Source organism: Brassica rapa, chromosome A07 (genome assembly GCF_000309985.2).
Source record: "Brassica rapa cultivar Chiifu-401-42 chromosome A07, CAAS_Brap_v3.01, whole genome shotgun sequence".
In the NCBI taxonomy this organism is placed as follows: domain Eukaryota; kingdom Viridiplantae; phylum Streptophyta; class Magnoliopsida; order Brassicales; family Brassicaceae; genus Brassica; species Brassica rapa.
The window spans coordinates 27,237,837-27,257,383 of NC_024801.2; the positions used below are offsets into that span (position 1 = coordinate 27,237,837).

Consider the following 19,547-nt stretch of genomic DNA (forward strand, 5'->3'; position numbering starts at 1 on the left):
GCCATACTTCTTTTTTAACAACACAAGATGTTAATTAAAGCCATACTTCTTTTTTTTTTGTTATTATTTCGACAAGAGCTCTTCGTTTTGGATACAGAATCTCACACGTTTGGTGCCGGCATAGGGTAGGGGGCGATCGATAGAGTGTTTCCACGTTTGCTGTATTTTTCTCTTGTATTTTTAATGCTATGTATTTTACGTATGACAATTGCTTTGGTTTTTTTTTGTTCCTCGTTTTGGATCGTCTGTGGACTACAAGAAAACATCTTATATCCTGACTAAAATTTTCGACAATCATGGTTCTCGGAAAATTTCTGACGATTCAGCAAGGCAATAACGATAACATGAGTAATTAAAAAAGATTCTTGGGTACCGAAGTCCACGCGCCTTCTCTGGCGATTCTAAGGCGATAGGGTTTTCTCCACCTACCGCCGCCGGTGTCGGTGCCACTTGCCGTCACTGAGAACCTCCCCCCTCCGACCTGCATGGATCTCCTCTCGGCCCCCCCTCCGGCGCCGTCTGAACCTCCATGGCCCCCAGATCTGTGTCTCATCTCTCGTGAAGCAAGCTCCATTCATGCGGGTAACCTGGCCTCTTCGATGTTTCTTCATCCCGAGGTCCCGCCTCTGCATCCTCTGCTGCCGCTTCTACCTTCTCCTCAAATTACGTCTCCACCCCTTCTGGTTCCCTTGGCTCCACCGGCTTCTTCGTCTAAGCCATCGACAGCAACTGCTGGACCCTCCTCTTCGCCTTCTTCGGCTTCATGGGTTTCAAAGTTAAAGTCGTCGGCTCACAATCTCAAAAAAATGGCTTCTCCTACCTTCGCTGAGGACGGGACTCCGGTTGTTATGGCACCAGAATCAGTTATCTTAAAATCATCTGATATTTGGAAAGGCTATCTTGTTGCTCAGTTCCATGGAACGGCACCTTCTCCGGCAAAAATCTTCGCTGACCTAAACCCTATCTGGGGAAAGCAAGGAAGGATCAGAGTTAGGTACCACTCAAAGAATGTCTGCTTGATCTTCATCCCATGTGAAATCATAAGAAAATGGGTGCTAGATGTTGGGTTTTGGCATTCTGGCAAGTGTGCCTTCTCTGTATTCGAATGGTCACCAAAAATCAACCTAGCTCCAATGAGATTGGAGTACGCACCGGTTTGGGTTTTATTCAGAGGCATACCGCAGGAACTTTGGTCTCTCGAATGCTTCAGTACGTTTGCAACAGGAGTTGGATTCCCAGTCCAATCTGAGTTCCCAAAGCTTCCTCCGTATTCAAATGGTGTGGTGAAACTTAAAGTCATAATCAAATTGGCTGGAAAGAGAGCATCAACAGTTAAGGTTGTAGATAAGCTCGGGAACTCTGTTTTTATCTCTGCGGAATACCTCAAAGTACCGCATAAGTGTGGGATTTGCTCGGAATTTGGGCACTCTGAGCTTCGCTGTCCAGATCGTCAACTTCAGAACACTGCCATTGCCACAGATAATGCTGCCCCCCCTCCTGCTTTTGCTGCTTCTCCAGCCGGGTCTGCTGCCTCTCCTGCTGCCTCTCCTGCGGACAATCTCAACAACGCAGCGCAGTCTTCAACGTCTGCTCGGGCTGCTGTTGTTCCTACACCCCCTTCAGTTTCCAAAGCTTTTGCTAAGGATGCGCCAACTTTAACTGAAAGGTCTTCTTCGCAAGTTGAACAGAAGAAAATTACAAGATCCACAAGCTTGCCAAACTCAAATTTTGGAGCCTCTTCTCCGCGATCAGCCAGTGGCACCCTCACCTGGATCCCTGTAGTGCACCGAACGCCACCCGCTCGAGTTGTGGCCAACACTTCACCTGTCAGACCAGTCACTTCTGCTCAATTCGATTCAGAAGAAGAGCTTATAAGTGCGGCCCAATCGATACTCAGGAAACGTATTGCTGCTGCAGAAGCTGAGTTGCCTCCATTCTCAACTGCCAAGGACCGCAGGAGGGTCAGACAACTTCAACGCCAAGCAATGCTAAAACTTTGCAATAACTTGGACGTTTCTTCCACGACCTCAGATATTCCAACCGTGTTTCAGCGGGAGTCTTCGCCCAACGGGAAGTCTCCTCCTCTTTTGGAAGCTTAGTGCTTCGTTACCACCTTTTTGTCCTTCTTATGAAGTGTTTTTGCTGGAATATCAGAGGCCTAAATGGCAATACTAGGAAATCGGATGTTCAAAATTGGATACGTACAAACCGCCCTATGTTTGGCGCTTTTTTGGAAACTCATGTGAAGCAAGATGTTTTGGCATCTCTAATAACCTCTACTCTACCAGGATGGAAATTTGACTCAAACCACAGCCCTCATGCTGAGAATGGTCGCATAGTTGTGGTTTGGAACCCCTCACTATCTGTTGCTGTCTACTTCCGCTCTCCGCAGATCATGGTTTGTGGGGTTTTTGATCCAGCTACCCAACAACACATCTCCGTTTGTTTTGTCTATGCTTTCAATGAACGAGTTGACCGTATGCCTCTATGGACATCAATCAAACAGATTTCTCAATCAACTATTATTCAGAACTCTCCCCTGCTTGTGATCGGTGACTTTAATCAGGTATTGGCAGTATCAGAGGCTTACTCCTTGCATCCTTCGGATTTGTCGATTGGAGGTATGAGAGATTTACAGGAATGTCTTCATGAGAGTGAGATCTTTGATCTAGCCTTCAGGGGATGTTTCTATACTTGGTCTAACAAAAGCCCTTCAAGCCCCTGATCTAGAAAATTGGACAGAGCTCTGATCAATGAAGCTTGGCTTGAAAAATTTCCCAATTCCCTTGCAATCTTCGACCCGCCAGGATCATCAGACCACTCTCCCTGCATTGTGCAATGTGGCAATGACCCTCCTCGAAGGAATGTCAGATTTACTTTCTTCACATTCTTCACTTCTCACCCGGACTACAACGATCTGATGAAGTTAGCCTGGACACCACCGGTCTCATCCTCTCCTCCTATGATCTCTCTTTATCAGAAGCTCCGAGCAGCAAAGTTATGCTGCAAAGGGATAAACAGAACTGGCTTCAGCAACATCGAAAAGAGAACCAAAGAAGCTCTTGAGAAACTCCAGGAAATTCAAACTCAGGTTTTAACGACCCCTTCTCCGCATCTGTTTCAAGCTGAAGCAAGTGCAAGAGACTCCTGGCTTCTCCTAGCAGCTGCTGAACAAAATTTCTTCAAGCTCAAGTCCAGGGTTAGATGGGAGACGAAGGGTGATCTGAACACGGCTTTTTTTCACAAGTCTGTCAAAGCAAACCTGGGTAGGAATGTTATTCATTTCCTAACTGATGAGAATAATAGAAGAGTGTTTGATAGACAAGAACTGAAGAATATGGTCATTCGGTTCTACACTTATCTACAAGGAAGATCCAATGTGGCAGTCATTCCCTACACAATTGACTATTTACGGGCAATACATCCATATCGCCATGACTCCTCCAGAACAGATATTTTAGTGGCAATACCTTCTGCAGAGGAGATCAGAGATATTGTTTTGTCTTTACCTAAGTGTAAAGCACCGGGGCCAGACGGATTCTCTTCTGAATTCTTCATCTCATCTTGGGATCTCGTGGGAACGGATTTAACTGTGGCAGTAAGGAGCTTCTTTCTTACTTCCTCTATGCCTAGACAAACAAATGCAACGGTGATCTCTTTGATTCCAAAGACAACTGGAGCGTCATCCTTGTCCGACTTCAGACCTGTCTCGCTATGCAACACAGTCTACAAAATAATCTCAAAGATCTTATCTGCAAGGCTGAAGACTATTATTCAAGATACAGTACAAAGGAACCAAGTGGGGTTTGTGAAAGGCCGAGTTCTTGGAGATAATGTTCTTCTTGCATCTGAGTTGGTCGCTGACTTTCATAAGAGGGGAAGAATTACTAAAGGCTGTCTACAGGTGGATATATCGAAAGCTTTTGATAGCATTGAGTGGCAGTTCATCCTCAATATTCTGGTAGCTTTCAACCTCCCACCGGATCTCATCAATTGGATAAAGACCTGCATCACAACGCCTTACTACTCTGTTGCTTTAAATGGAGAATTATCGGGTTTCTTCCCGGGAAAAAAAGGTCTACGACAAGGTGATCCGATTTCCTCTTCCCTGTTTGTTATGGCTATGGATATTCTTGCCAAAGAACTGGACATTGCGGTGCGTGAAGGAAAATTCGGAGCCCACCCGAACTGTCTTGACCCCCTGGTAACGCATCTGAGCTTCGCCGATGATCTGCTTATTTTTTTCGATGGAACATCTACATCCCTTCGCGGTATCCTAGAAGTGCTCAGGGACTTTCAAAAAAGCACGGGTCTTGCTCTAAACCTTCGAAAAACTTGCGTTTTTGTTAATGGAGATGACGCTGACGCTTCTAGAAGTCTGGCTTCAGAGTTTGGTATTTCTCAGGGGTCCCTCCCAGTTAAATACTTAGGGTTGCCTTTGCTACCTCATAAGGCTCGGAGAACGGACTACCAACCATTGCTAGACAAGATTCGATCTCGAGTTACCTCTTGGCAAGCCAGGCAACTGTCTTTCGCAGGGAGGTTGCAACTAATTCAGTCAGTCTTATACAGCATCATAAGCTTTTGGGCTTCGGTCTTTCCCTTATCTAAGGGCTGTGTGGAGGATTTGGAAAAAATGTTAAACGCTTTCCTCTGGTCTGGGGCACCGGACTCAGCACGTGGAGCAAAAGTGGCATGGGAATCTGTTTGCACTGCCAAAGAGAGTGGAGGGCTGGGTTTGCGTCGGATAGCAGAACTTAATACAGTCTACGGAATCAAGCTCTTGTGGAACATCTTCTCTGGCTCTGACTCCTTGTGGGTTGCTTGGGTAAAACGTCACTATATTCCACCAAACCTTTTCTGGACAGCGGACTTCACAACGGTTGGGAGTTGGATATGGCGTTGGCTGATGAAGCTCCGAGATTTAGCTCGTCCTTTCCTCCTAACCAATGTCGTTTCTGGAAGGAACACTTCCTTTTGGCATGATAATTGGACCACTGATGGGCCAATTCTCTCAACAACAGGACCAACAGGACCCATGGTCTCAGGCATCCCCATAGACGCCTCTGTTGCATCCGCTGTAACAAATGGAGACTGGAATATATCATCAAGGAGTAGGCATTCGGTTCTTAGATACATTCGCTCTGTACTTCCAGCTCAGGCTCCGGACGTAAATTCACCAAATGAAGACAACTTCATGTGGCTCAATTCTCTGGCCGACCAACCTTCGGATTTCTCTGTTTCTAAGTTCTTCAGAACTCTTAACCCTGATCCTCCTGCAATACCCTGGCACAAGGTGGTCTGGTTTAAGAAGCGGATCCCAAGACATTCCTTCATAACCTGGCTGGTAATGAGAGATAGAATGGTGACACGTGACAGATTAATTTCTTGGGGTATGGATGTATCCCCCTCATGTTTGCTGTGTGGAACGAGGGCTGAATCAGTAAAACATATATTTTTTGAGTGTGATTACTCTCTTAGAGTGTGGAATGACATAATGGCGAGATCAAGGCTCCAACCTCCTTCAGCTCTTCATGCCATCGTCAACTGGCTCTCTTCGCCTCAGCTCCAAGGGAAACTGAGAACCATGTTGCATCTCATCTTTCAGGCCACTATCTACCACCTCTGGAAGGAAAGAAACAATAGGCTCCATTCAAATATAGCAAGGCCTCCTGGACAAATCATAAAGGAAATTGCCCTACAGCTGCGTTCGAAGTTGTTTTCACTTGACAGGGAGCCCACAGTTATGCAGAGACTTTCCACTTCAACAAGACAGCAACAAGAGACGTACCTCACCATTTGGTTTGATAGAGTTCAACGCTAAGCAAATGGAACTACTCAAAAATCTGCTCGCTTCACATCTGTTTCATTCCTTATATGTAATATTCTCAGGCTATCATTTTCCATCCTTCTAGGTCTGTAAAACAATCTAACTTTATTCAGAAATGGTATCGTAATTTAGATAAAAAAAAAAAAAAAAAAAAAAAAAAAAAAATAACGATAACATTGACCATCCGTATATCCAAAACTTCTTGTAGTGATCGAACAAATGGTCTGCGTTTTAATTAACATAGAAAACTATAAATTAACATACATAAGGGAAACCTAACTAAGCTACATATTTGACCCAAAAAAAACGTAACTAAGCTTAAATACTAGGTCTTCATTCAAGATTCAGATTCAAACTGAATCATGAAGACTTGTACCTTACGTTAGTAGTTTTCAAGGACAACCTAAAACACATCCATGAGACTAACAAGAAAACGAAAAGCTAGTGGCTGTGGTATTCATTTAGTCATGTTTTAATATTACATATCCTCAAGTCCAACGTTCTTTCGTTTCTAAACTGCGCAAGTCTAGAAAATGAATTAAAAAAAGATGATCCTTTAGTATGCACAAAATTAAAAAGTGAAGAAAAAAAAAGATCCCAATAAACATGAGAATGTGAGTATCAAACATTACAAACCAAAGGGAAATTAGGGAGGAAATATCAAAGGAGATTGATTAGCTTGTGATATGACAATAAATCACTATTGTCTTGGAAGTAACTCATTAGCAGATAGAGATCCTCCTGGTGCTGCTGTGGTAGTACCAATCTCGTCCTCTTCTTCGTTCTCTTCTAACGATCTTCCCATAGTTTCACGCGTGAAGAAGTACGTCACCAACACCCTGTTAAGGATATGATATCTCTATGATATCTTTTCCATTTAAGTCTTGATCTCAATCCCTGTAATATAGGAAACTATTGTTAATAGCTTAACCTAGTAGCGCATGTGCTCTAGTATATATATCTCTTCCTTCTCATGTAAAGGATATATTGAAAACACATTCCTTACATGGTATCACGAGCTTAATCGGTTACCCTATATTTTTTTTCCAGAGCCGCCATCCTCAACCCTCTTTCTTCTTCTCCAAGCTCTAGCCATGGCTGCCATCGCAGAAACCGTTGATGACGCTCAACGTCTTCTTCACATCAACATGGTGAATATCACCAAACTCACCACAACAAACTTCATGACCTGGAATCTCCAAGTACATGCTCTCCTCGATGGCTACAATCTCGCAGGACATCTTGATGATTCCACACCGGCTCCGGAACAAACAATCACCACCGATGATGTAATCTCCGTCAATCCAGCGTTCACCAAATGGCACCGTCAAGACCGTCTGATCTACAGTGCCTTGATCGGCACTCTGTCTCCATCAATCCAAGCGATGGTGACTAACACCAAGACTGCTCAAGATGTCTGGAAGGCTCTCAGCACAACCTATGCTACACCAAGTCGTGGTCATATTCAACAGCTCCGTCTCCAACTGAAGCAATATGCAAAAGGTGACAAAACCATCGACGACTACATGCGTGGTCTCACCACCAGATTCGATCAATTGGCTCTCCTTGGAAAGCCTCTCGATCATGAAGACAAGATCGAGTATATTGTCGATGGTCTCCCAGATGAATACAAGACTGTCACTGATCAGGTCGAAGGTCGCGACATCTCGCCATCAATAATCGAGATTCATGAGAAGCTGATAAACAAGGAGGCTAAGCTACTAGCTATCGCAGCCACATCTTCCTCTGCTGCTCCGGTCAGTGCTCACATGGCGACCTCTCGTCCAAAGGCGCAACACTACAACCAACCGAGAGGTAGTCAACAAAACTGGAACAACTACAGGCCCAAACAAGATGTGCGTCCCTCTAAGGGATATCAAGGCAAATGCCAGATATGTAGTGTTTTTGGACACAGTGCGAGAACGTGTCCTCAACTGATGCAACAAAACTCCAACGGCTACACCTCTCCGTTCAGGCCGTGGCAACCTCGAGCAAACATGGCCCTCACATCACCACATCCGAACAACGCTTGGCTCATGGACTCTGGAGCTACGCACCACGTAACAAGCGATCTTCACAACATGACGGTTCACGCCCCGTATCAAGGTGATGATGCAGTTATGATTGGTGATGGCTCAGGCTTGCCGATCACACACACTGGTTCCCTCTCGTTTCCTTCTAATACTCGAGCGCTTAAATTGAATCATGTGCTGTGTGTTCCAGATATTAAAAAGAACCTGATATCTGTTTATAGACTTTGTAACACTAACAAAGTCTCTGTTGAATTTTTCCCTGCTCACTTTCAGGTGAAGGATCTGAGCTCGGGAATCCCGTTAATCCAAGGCAAGACCAAGGATGAGCTGTACGAGTGGCCAACCCTACCCTCTACCCTTCAATCCTTTTTTGCGACCACCAACACCAAAACAACCATGTCTGAATGGCACTTTCGCCTCGGACATCCAGCTTTTTCTATTCTTCAGTCTGTTATTTCTAAATTTTCTTTGCCTTTTACAAAATCTGTAACAGAAAACTCTATTTGTTCAGATTGTGCTATCAATAAAACCCACAAATTGCCTTTCTTTCAAAACACTATCACCTCAAACAGACCCTTACAATACATATATACAGACCTTTGGAGCTCACCAATAACCTCAGTTGACGGCTACAAGTACTATCTTGTACTAGTCGATCACTTCAGCCGTTACACCTGGCTCTTCCCTATCAAACTCAAGTCCCATGTTCTTGACACATTCAAAAAGTTCAAGGCTTTAGTGGAGAATCATTTCACAACAAAAATCGGAACCTTGTACTCTGATAATGGAGGCGAGTTCATCGCCTTACGTACTCTCCTAGCTGAAGCCGGCATCTCCCACCTCACCTCACCACCACACACCCCTGAACACAATGGAATCTCCGAGAGAAAGCACAGACATGTTGTTGAAACTGGCATGACGCTGCTCACTCACTCTGGAATGCCCAAACCGTACTGGACATATGCGTTTGCTACTGCCACGTACTTGATCAACAGGCTGCCCACACCGGTCATTAACATGGAGACACCATTCAACAAACTCTTCGCCACACAACCCAACTACTCCAAGCTGAGAGTTTTCGGATGCCTTTGCTTCCCCTGGCTCCGACCTTACACCAAACACAAACTGGAAGATCGCTCAACACCCTGTGTGTTCCTAGGCTATTCCACAACACAAAGCGCCTACCTATGCTTGCAACCCAACACTGGCAGGATCTACATCTCGCGTCACGTTCGCTTTGACGAGACGCAATTCCCATACCACAAACTAAAAACACCTATCCAAACCCAAACCTCTGAGCCAACAACCCCACCTACATACCCACCAGTCACCACAATACCATTCTCTCCAAACCCACCACAACCTACCCCACCTATACCGCCACTCGTACTGTCTCCAACGGGATCCTCAAGCTCAGATTCTCACTTGCAGGTACAGGAGAGTTCAACAGACTTGGAGACCACGCCACCATCAGACGGTGGTACACTGGCGGTTACAACTTCGTCGGACTCTGCCTCGACTGCTCCAACCTCGCAGCAAGAGAACGACGCTCAGCCACAGACATCGTCGTCATCATCTTCATCAGCTCCAGCACCACCACCAACGAACGAACACTCGATGACCACCAGGCGCAAGAATCACATCGTCAAACCGAACCCAAAATACAATTACTCGGCTGCACTCTCTACATCAGTTCCAGACGAACCACGCACACTGACTCAAGCTCTTAGTGATAAGAGATGGCGTGGGTCTATGTCAACAGAAATTGATGCTTTTGTTCGCAATGGAACATATGATCTGGTTCCACGACAGCCTCACTATAATGTTGTTGGTTGCAGGTGGCTCCACAAAAATAAATTTCACTCAAATGGATCTCATCGTTGCTGCAAATCGAGACTGGTTGCCAAAGGCTACAAACAACAATTTGGGCAAGACTACACGGAGACTTTCAGCCCGGTAATCAAATCAACAACACTGCGCTTGGTACTGGATATTGCTGTAAGTAACTCCTGGTCTATACAGCAGCTGGACGTCAACAATGCCTTCCTCCAGGGCACACTAACGGAGGAAGTCTATATGGATCAGCCACCGGGCTTCATTGATCAAGACAACCCAACTCATGTCTGCCGTCTCAAAAAGGCGGTCTATGGTCTCAAACAAGCTCCAAGAGCTTGGTACAATGAACTTCGCGACTTCCTTCTCAGCCTAGGATTCGCAAACTCCCTTGCTGATACATCCTTGTTTGTTCTTAAGCGCAAACAGGGTTTTGTCTATCTTTTAATCTATGTTGATGACATCCTGGTGACAGGAAACTCCAAAGACGACATACGCACCATCCTCACACTTTTGGCAGATAGGTTCTCTGTCAAGGATGCTGAAGACTTGAACTACTTCTTAGGCATCGAGGCACACCGGACATCACACGGCCTACACCTCTCTCAGCGCAAATACATCCTTGACTTGCTCCACAAACACGATATGATCAATGCAAAACCGGTAAGCACACCTATGGCGTCGTCGACAAAGCTCACGCTCAAAACCGGCACGCCGCTCACCAACCCCACCAAATATCGCCAGCTCATTGGAGGTCTTCAATATCTTCAGTTCACACGTCTGGACATTGCCTTTGCAGTCAACAGGCTATCTCAGTTTATGCACTGTCCGACAGAAGATCACTGGCAAGCCGCCAAAAGAGTGTTAAGATATCTTGCTGGTACCCCTACTCATGGTGTCTACTACAGCGCCAACAACAAACTCCTTCTGCAAGCATACTCAGATGCTGATTGGGCTGGAGATGCTGATGACTACGTCTCAACAAACTCCTACATAGTATACCTTGGGAAACATCCCATCTCCTGGAGTTCCAAGAAACAAAATGGCGTGGCGCGATCCTCTACAGAGGCCGAGTATAGGGCTGTTGCAAATGCTGCTGCTGAGCTCGCCTGGATATGCAATGTACTCACTGACCTTGGCGTTCAAGTCCCAACAGCTCCGTTTCTCTACTGTGACAATATTGGTGCGACATTCCTTTGTGCGAACCCAGTTTTTCACTCTCGGATGAAGCACATTGCTCTTGACTATCACTTCGTCAGAGGACAGGTTCAACAAGGCGCTCTGCGTGTCTCTCACGTCAACACCAGAGACCAACTTGCTGATGCCTTGACAAAGCCCCTACCTCGCGCCCGATTCCTAGAACTAAGAGACAAGATTGGAGTTGCTTCAGCCCCTCCATCTTGAGGGGGCGTGTTAAGGATATGATATCTCTATGATATCTTTTCCATTTAAGTCTTGATCTCAATCCCTGTAATATAGGAAACTATTGTTAATAGCTTAACCTAGTAGCGCATGTGCTCTAGTATATATATCTCTTCCTTCTCATGTAAAGGATATATTGAAAACACATTCCTTACACACCCCAGCGATACAAACGCCGCCAAGGATCAAAAACGCGATCCTCACGCGTTTCACGTCTGGAAAAACGTCCTCTTTCTCCTTTTCATCGTGTTTCGTGGCCCACAAGAAACCAACAGTCCCAACTATCGCTCCAAGCTTCCCGGCAGCTCCTGAAATCCCATGACACGTTGACCTAAACCTTGTCGGAAAAAGCTCCGCTGGGATTATAAACGTCGTCGTATTAGGTCCAAAGTTGCTAAAGAAGAAGATTAATCCGTAGAGAACCATAAAGCCTTTATTAGTCTTCTCATGCTTAGACCAATACCAACTGTAGGGGATGCCAGCGGCTAAGTAAACAACGGCCATGAGGAAAAATCCCATTATCTGAATCTTGACTCGACCAACTCTATCGATGAAGTAAACCGTGAACCAGTAACCGGGGATGGTTGAGCACGCGGCTACGATGGCTGCGACCTTAGCCACCTCGAAGGCAGAGTCGTAGACGTTTGTGGAATTGAGAGGTTTGTTGGAGAAGGTGAATATTTGAGAGAGGAGGAGGTTGCTTGTGTAGAAGACCACGTCGACTAGGAACCAGTTGGCCGAAGCTGCGAAGAGGTCACGGCCGTGGAGTCTGAAGAAGCGGCGAGAGAAGAGTTTGTAGGGGGAAGAAGACGGTGGTTGTTGTGGCGGCTCTGATGATGTATCTTCGGCTATTTGAGATAATATGGATTCGGACATGACTTTTTGCATATCTCTTGCTGCTTGAATTGCATTGTTCTCAACTAATGCTGTGTATCTGCATGCATCTTAAAATTCTTAGTAACTGAACTACTGATTTGGTTATTTAGTAGAAAAGTATTTTAAAAAGGGAAGTTTAGTTAAGACTAGTTACTCGTAATTCACTGCATAATCATCTAAGTCATCTTAGTTATCAAAAACATAAATTCAAACTTTTGTAAAGTTACGTAGCATGTATTCCGAGATAAACATATAATTATTTATATAGTGTATCCTTATTTAAGTATATTAAAACAAAAAGATAATAAATAACATGTTTTTATTGTCTTCAATAGTATATATTTTGACATAATATCAGTCCTTGTATCAAAAACGTAAGAAAAATATTTTCTAATATATAACTATTAGTCAGTCTCTAATTCTAAGTAACAAAATTTCTTAGAAGTATCTAAAAACCCTATATAAACTTCATCGTTTACAATTAAAGATGATAATATTAGAAAATTGCTACATTTGAGTTTATGATTTAATGATTATTGTTTAGAGTTTAGTAGGAGGGGGTTTGAGTTTATAAACTTCTATAAATATTTTATAAATTATTCTTACACATTTATAAGTGATTTATGAAGGTTAGTTTATCTCTTTTCTTGTCACAAACTTTAAGCATTTATAAAAATATTTATTTTTTTAAGATAAATTTAAAAAGTGGTGTTACATTTGTGGTAAAATTGAAAGTATCCTTTAATATTATTGTGATGAAGAAGTTGTATATAAGTTTGAAAAAGCTAACAATAGTATAGAGCCATGTTTCTACAAAAATTGACCCAAAAACTTTTGTGACTCAATGAACGAAAACTTTTGTATATGGCAGATTTAAGATCATGTGAACCTATAGAAATGGATGCGGACTGCATTTTCTAGTGTGAAAAAACCTTTTCAGATTAATCTCGAAGTTAGTGGTGCCGATTACTTGCGTCGAAAATCTTTCCAACAGTTTTCTAAAAGTTCGGTGAAAATCTTTATTGATGAATACGACAATATAAGATGAATGTTAAAAAAAAAAAAGATGAATGTTACGTTTCTTTGAAGGTTAGGAAACTAAGAATTTGTATAATCTTTGGTTTGACGAAATCATTATTAGGATAACATCTAAATCCCACGACAGAAATTTAAACAGATATTATGTAATATTTAGTGATTAATATAATTCTTTTTGAGAATGAAACAAAATAACAAGTATTATCTCTCTCAAAAAATAAATAACAAGTATATATTGATTTGTCAATACATGTTTAAAATAAATAATATCATACTTCTAGTTATAAGTATATATATATATATATATATATATAAAAGAACAATTTCTAACAGGTTGCTAACACGTTAATTAGATGAATTATATATGCATTATCGTTATCAAGATTTACTGTAGTTACTTAACCTCAGTCGAAACAGATTAGGTGTGTTATTAGTGATAGATATCGCAGCTATATAAACTAAATTATTAGTCATACGATAAACTTCGCGGAAGGTAAACGAACAATTTCTTCGTGTTTATTTATGAAACGAATATAATCAAAGTGGAAGAACTTGATAGGAAGAGAGTATATAGATTAGTTGGAGACATTAAATCTAGTTATAATAAAAAGAAACTCTATCTCTTAGCTGGAGCCTACACCTGGGGGGAGTAATCAATAGATTCAAGGCAAACTAAAACCATATATTATACATATTAAAATGAGAATACTATGTGGATACGTTATCGTGAGAGGTCGCTTAAAAGGTATATACCATTGTGTTCGGTATATCTCCCCCACAAGTCAACTTAGTTCCTAGGAACAAACCACGAAGTTCCCACTCTTTACATAATCACACATTAATATTATATTATGTTTATCATCGGAACAAAATCAAATCAAATTTAGGTTAAATTTCATGAACTCTTCTCTCACACAAGTTTCAGGTTCTCCAACATTATTTGGTACGGAAACGTGGGTAGAACTTTTGCATAACATACGACTAAACTTTTTAACGATTTAATTTATAATTCTATACATTTTGGTGTCACTAAGAATCTGAAATTTTCCAAGGGATAATCACAAACAAAGTCAAGGGATATCCATCTGCATAACTATAAGATATTTACTCGACTAAAAATCGAATGATTTAGTTTGTAACTGAAATAATTCACAGCCAGTGGCAGTGACAATTGTTACCGTTAAAAAGAGTTATTTAAATATAGTTGATCTCTCTCGCGGTTATGTTATACTAATGGTTGGTTAGACTTTAATAACGTAGAAACCTTTATGTATGTGGGGGTAGCCAGGAAGCAAAGTCACACAAGATAGTGCATATAATATTATCATATTCTATATTACGGTGATATAATAATAGATAAAAATTAGTGAAAAAGACAGGAAATTAATTAAATTTTAAAAGGATCACGGCCAAGAAAAGAAAAAGAGAGAGAGAGACATAAATAGTATATAGATGATGTATACAAACAATAAAATATTTAATTTATTTTGTAATATGCGAATATTTGTATTTTTGCCTTTTACGGCGGAAAATAATTAAAAATCTTGAGGAAAAAGGAACAAAAAAAAAACTATAGAAGAGACTATTGAACGGAACCTGGCGGTTTCAGGCATAAGCATTCGCCAGTAAAACGTTAAAGCGGCGGGAAGAGCACCGATCATCAGAATCAACCTCCAAGCAATATCCGCTTCCGGCGGAGCCAAAGTCTCCATCCCTGCCGCTCTCATTTTCTCCAAACTCCCTTCTCCGGCGTTCTTAAACGCCTCACACACAGCCATCGTAACGGCTGAGCTCATCAAGATCCCTAGCCCCTGCATGGAGAACACGGCGGCGATAAAAGCCCCACGCGTCCGTTTATTAGCGAACTCCGACATGATCGTGGCGGAGAGAGGGTAGTCTCCACCGATCCCTAGCCCTAGGACGAATCTAAAGAATCCAAGACTCGCTATGACGCAAGAACGGCGAGTCGTGCAGACAGAGAAACCGCAGCCGAAGGAGCTTAAGACCATGATCATGAGACAGAGACCGTAGACTCTTCGCCGTCCGACTCTGTCACCTAAGTAGCCGAAGATGAGCTGACCTAAGGCGGTGCCGAGGAGAGCGATGGCGTAAGAAGTGGAGAGAACAGCGGTTCCAATGGAGTCTTTGTGGTAATAGATATGGCCGATCATTTTCATGATCGGAGCTATACAGAAGAGATCGTAAGCGTCGGTGAAGAGACCCATTCCGGCGACGATTATGGCCTTGAAATGGTACCACTGTATCCTCGCCACATCTAACGCCGATAACACTTTTAGAGCCGGCATCGTTGATGACTTATTGTTTGAAGAAAAGTTGTTTTTTGTTTCTTTTCTTAAAAGGTTTTGTGGAGTTCGTGGATACACAAACTGAGAACAAGGGAAGTCTCTGTCTCTTCATTATAATGTCTGAAGAGTTTTTTCTTCTTCTAAGAAGTCACCATGGGAATATGCTTTTGTTTTGACTGTGAGGAACACAACACCTCCCCCTGGATCGAGTCCACTTATTTTAGTTGACTTCCACTAACCTTTTCACTTTTGTTCTCACGATGGGCACAACACAAAAGGTGTTTCTTTGGATTATATATATGTGTGTGTGTGCGTGACTTTATGATTTTTCTTTTGGTACTTTCACCTTTTTTTTTGTTAATCCTCTTAATATTGGATGTCTTGGGTACTTTATAGTAAGGAAACATTTGATAATTTTCAGTAAGTTTAAGAATATATATATGCTTTTACTTATTTAATTATTCGACTCGTAAGCCAAAGAAGATTTATGTGGAATCAACAAGATGACTTCCTTCCCAACAAAAATCAAGTGAGATTCATACTTAATCAGGTTTTAATATCACATAGCCTCACAATTAACTTTCCTATCATTCTTTTCTAAGTGTTTTAAGATTTATAAAAGTTTACCTTCATTCAAAACAGAAAAACGGATGTCATTAATTGAATAAAATGATGACCAAGTTTAAAAGTGAAAAATTCGAGTAAATTTACATGAGAATGTGAGTATCAAACCAGTATAAGAAACGAAGGAAAATTAGAGAGGAAATTATCAAAAGACGATTGATTGTATTGTGGTATCAAAGTCACTGTCGTCTTGGAAGTAACTCATCAGCAGACGACATCCTTGTTATGATCTCGTCCTCTTCGTTCTCTTCCAAGGATCTACCCATAGTTTCACGCGTGCAGAAATACGTCACCAGCACTCCAGCGATACAAACGCCTCCAAGTATCAAAAACGCGATTCTCACTCGTTTGACGTCAGGGAAAACGTCTTTGTGCTCTTCGTCGCGTTTTGTGCCCCACAAGAAACCAACAGTCCCAACAATAGCTCCAAGCTTACCGGCAGCTCCGGAAATCCCATGGCAAGTTGACCTAAACCTAGCTGGAAAAAGCTCAGCTGGGATTATAAACGTCGTCGTGTTGGGACCAAAGTTGCTGAAGAAGAAGATCAACCCGTAGATGACAACAAAGCCTTTATTACTAGTATAACCATGATCAGACCGATACCAACTGTACGGAATGCCAGCGGCTAAGTACACAACGGCCATAAAGAAAAAACCCATTATCTGAATCTTGACACGACCAACTCTGTCGATGAAATAAACCGTGAACCAGTAACCAGGGATGGTGGAGCACGCGGCTACGATGGCTGCGACCTTAGCTGCTTCGAAGGCAGAGTCGTAGACATTTGAGATACTGGCAGGTTTGTCGGATAAATTGACGATTTGAAAGAGGAGGAGGTTGCTTGTATAGAAGACAACGTCCACTAGGAACCAATTGGCTGAGGCTGCGAAGAGGTCACGGCCGTGGAGGCTGAAGAAACGGCGAGAGAAGAGTTTGTACGAGGAAGAAGAAGAACACGGTGGTTCTTCCGGTAAATCTTCTTCTACTTGAGATACTTTGCACACGGACATGACTTTTTGCATGTCTTTTTCTGCTTGGAAAGCATTTTTCTCAACTAGTGCTGTATATCTGCATGCAAATTAGTATAAATATTCAAAAATTAGTAAAAATCTTATATTATTCCTTGTAAATTATCTAAGATTTATCATTTTTATTTTCTAGTTAGTGGAGAAAGTTAAAATTACATAGTCAAACTTTTGTTAAATGTTATGTTGATTGAGAAACACATTTGGTCATTTTTATATTTTTACATTTTATAAAGATTAATACAAGTTTTAATAATAGTTTTACATTTTAATGAATTCTATATTGGTTATTTATTCTCTCCTATACTATTTTATAATTAAACCATTTTGCTATTTAAAAGAATTGATTCCATCAATAACTAAAAAAAAAAGTGGAAACAAAGAAACAAAAACTATACAAGAGATTAGTGAATGGGACCTTGCGGTTTCAGGCATGCGCATTCGCCAGTAGAACGTTAACGCAGCGGGAATAGCACCGATCATCAGAATCAACCTCCATGCAATATCAGATTCCTCTGCTCTAGTTTTCTCTGAACTCCTTTCTCCTGCGTTCTTGAACGCCGAGCATACAGACATCGTAACGGCGGAGCTCATCAAGATTCCTAGCCCCTGCATGGAGAACACGGCAGAGATAAAAGTCCCACGCGACCGTTTATTAGCGAACTCCGACATGATCGTGGCGGAGAGAGGGTAGTCTCCACCGATACCAAGCCCGAGGGCGAACCTGAAGAAGCCAAGACTCGCCATGACGCAAGACTTGCGAGTGGTGCAGACGGAGAAACCGCAGCCGAAGGAGCTCAAGACCATGATCATGAGACATATACCGTAGACACGTCTGCGTCCTAGTCGGTCGCCTAAGTAGCCGACTAAGAGCTGACCTAAGGCGGCGCCAAGAAGAGCGATGGCGTAAAAAGTGGAGAGAATAGGGGTTCCGATTGAGTCTTCGTGGTAATAGATTTCGCCGAGCATTTTCAAGACCGGAGCTATACAGAAGAGGTCATAAGCGTCGGTGAAGAGACTCATTCCGGCGATTATAATCGCCTTGAAATGGTACAACTGTATCCTCGCCACATCTAACGCTGACAACAATCTCAGCACCGCCATAGTCGATTTTATTGTTTTTTCTTTTTTTGAAAAAAATTATAGGGTTTTGTTTCCTGGTATAGTTTTTTTTTTTGAGGTGTTCGAAGATACACAAACTGAGAATAATGGAAGTCTCTTTCTCTGTTATAATTGTTGGAAACATTTTTTTAATAAACTTAATGAGCTGGCTAGAAAATTGGAAAAATATGAAAATAGTTTTTATAAACCTAATGATCAATTGCAAATTAAATGGCTTCTAAACAATTATGAAACTTTTTATATTATTTTAACCAATTTTTAAACTGCATTAGATAATTAAAAAAAAATTATTTGAACAATTTTAAAGATCGTTTATACTATCAACTAGGTATCTCATCTGCGTGTGGGTATAAGCATTTTATAATTAATGATTAGTAATTAAATTATTAATTAACAACTATAATGATAACTTATTATTTATGTTTATTTGAAATTTTTTACGTATTATAAATATTTTGAAAGTTTCTTGATACACTATATCCATTATTAATAAATAAATCTTACAAATCACTCAATATTTTCTTTTCAATTATATAAAAGTAAGATTTTACTTGATTAAATTTAGTTATGTGTTCTTCTGTTTTTATTTTTTATTTTTTTTATCAAAAGATATTTTCATATAAAAACAATATATGTATATATATATAATTATCTTTTTAGTTATAATATATTTTTTTTAGTTTTTGGATTATTTTTTATTATTAATTTCAATCTCTTATCTAATCAAATAAATAATAAATTTTAAATTTATTTTATTTTGTGGCTAAATTATATATTTTATTCATTAATTGTATAAATGATATTAATCATTCTAACTTTTAATACGAGAGTTCGATTGTGAAAATTCACAACACTCCACAAATAATAGTGTAAATTTTTAACTATTTTTATTTTGTGATTAAGGATATTTTGAGTTATACAATAATAATGTGGGCGAGTTTTTTATTCAAAGAAGGCATGGATATGCTTTTGTGTTTCACGAGACACAACACCCTCCCTCAGTAGATTCGATTCGACATTTTGACTGCACGAGACAACACCTCCCTCAATATAAGTTCACTTGCACAACCTTTTGTTTTAGTAAATCGGATTATAAAGTCTCAGTATGTACCCCTTTTTCATTTTCTGCTCGCACGACGTGCACAACACAAAAAGGAAGTTGAAGATTTGTTTTTATAGCACTTTATAGAGGAGATATGAATGGGCAAATTCATGGAACGGATAAAATTTTCTCTTAAAAAGTATTCATTGCGACTGATGTTCGAAATATTTTTTATTTTTAAAAAATTAATAAAATAGAATATACAAATCTTATTAAAGTAATAAATTTAAATTCCTTAACTATCAAAATGGATTTAAAATCTTTTCTTCTCATTGATGAAGAAAGAAAAATTTCCATGTTTTGGAGGAATGAATTTAGAGGAAAATGAAGAAAAAA

The 19,547-nt window shown here is 41.0% G+C and overlaps 3 protein-coding genes across 3 annotated transcripts; 1 reads left to right on the forward strand and 2 right to left on the reverse strand.

Moving 5' to 3' along the window:
• The first annotated feature begins 2,215 nt into the window (after positions 1 to 2,215).
• On the forward strand, positions 2,216 to 5,824 carry LOC103832284. The gene is made up of 2 exons (XM_009108258.2): positions 2,216 to 2,621; positions 2,760 to 5,824. The coding sequence occupies exons 1-2, from the start codon at positions 2,216 to 2,218 to the stop codon at positions 5,822 to 5,824; spliced, it is 3,471 nt and encodes a 1,156-aa protein (XP_009106506.2).
• Positions 5,825 to 11,207: 5,383 nt separating this feature from the next.
• LOC103832105 (probable inorganic phosphate transporter 1-9) lies at positions 11,208 to 15,399 on the reverse strand. The gene is made up of 2 exons (XM_009108060.3): positions 14,629 to 15,399; positions 11,208 to 12,052 (listed from the first exon to the last, which is right to left on the reverse strand). Exons 1-2 carry the CDS (start codon positions 15,336 to 15,338, stop codon positions 11,239 to 11,241), a joined length of 1,524 nt encoding a protein of 507 aa, XP_009106308.2. The 5' UTR covers positions 15,339 to 15,399; the 3' UTR covers positions 11,208 to 11,238.
• Positions 15,400 to 15,713: 314 nt separating this feature from the next.
• On the reverse strand, positions 15,714 to 19,474 carry LOC103832104 (probable inorganic phosphate transporter 1-9). The gene is made up of 2 exons (XM_009108059.2): positions 17,406 to 19,474; positions 15,714 to 17,030 (listed from the first exon to the last, which is right to left on the reverse strand). Exons 1-2 carry the CDS (start codon positions 18,089 to 18,091, stop codon positions 16,142 to 16,144), a joined length of 1,575 nt encoding a protein of 524 aa, XP_009106307.2. The 5' UTR covers positions 18,092 to 19,474; the 3' UTR covers positions 15,714 to 16,141.
• Positions 19,475 to 19,547: the final 73 nt, after the last annotated feature.

What these genes read in the sequence shown, in the direction of transcription:
- LOC103832284 (XM_009108258.2), top strand. Translation starts at nt 2,216, where the DNA reads ATGTTTGGCGCTTTTTTGGAAACTCATGTGAAGCAAGATGTTTTGGCA. An exon ending in TTCGGATTTGTCGATTGGAG is followed by an intron (nt 2,622 to 2,759) that starts GTATGAGAGATT and finishes TGATCAATGAAG; the next exon opens with CTTGGCTTGAAAAATTTCCC.
- LOC103832105 (XM_009108060.3), bottom strand. Translation starts at nt 15,338, where the DNA reads ATGCCGGCTCTAAAAGTGTTATCGGCGTTAGATGTGGCGAGGATACAG. An exon ending in CTTATGCCTGAAACCGCCAG is followed by an intron (nt 12,053 to 14,628) that starts GTTCCGTTCAAT and finishes AGATGCATGCAG; the next exon opens with ATACACAGCATTAGTTGAGA.
- LOC103832104 (XM_009108059.2), bottom strand. Translation starts at nt 18,091, where the DNA reads ATGGCGGTGCTGAGATTGTTGTCAGCGTTAGATGTGGCGAGGATACAG. An exon ending in CGCATGCCTGAAACCGCAAG is followed by an intron (nt 17,031 to 17,405) that starts GTCCCATTCACT and finishes ATTTGCATGCAG; the next exon opens with ATATACAGCACTAGTTGAGA.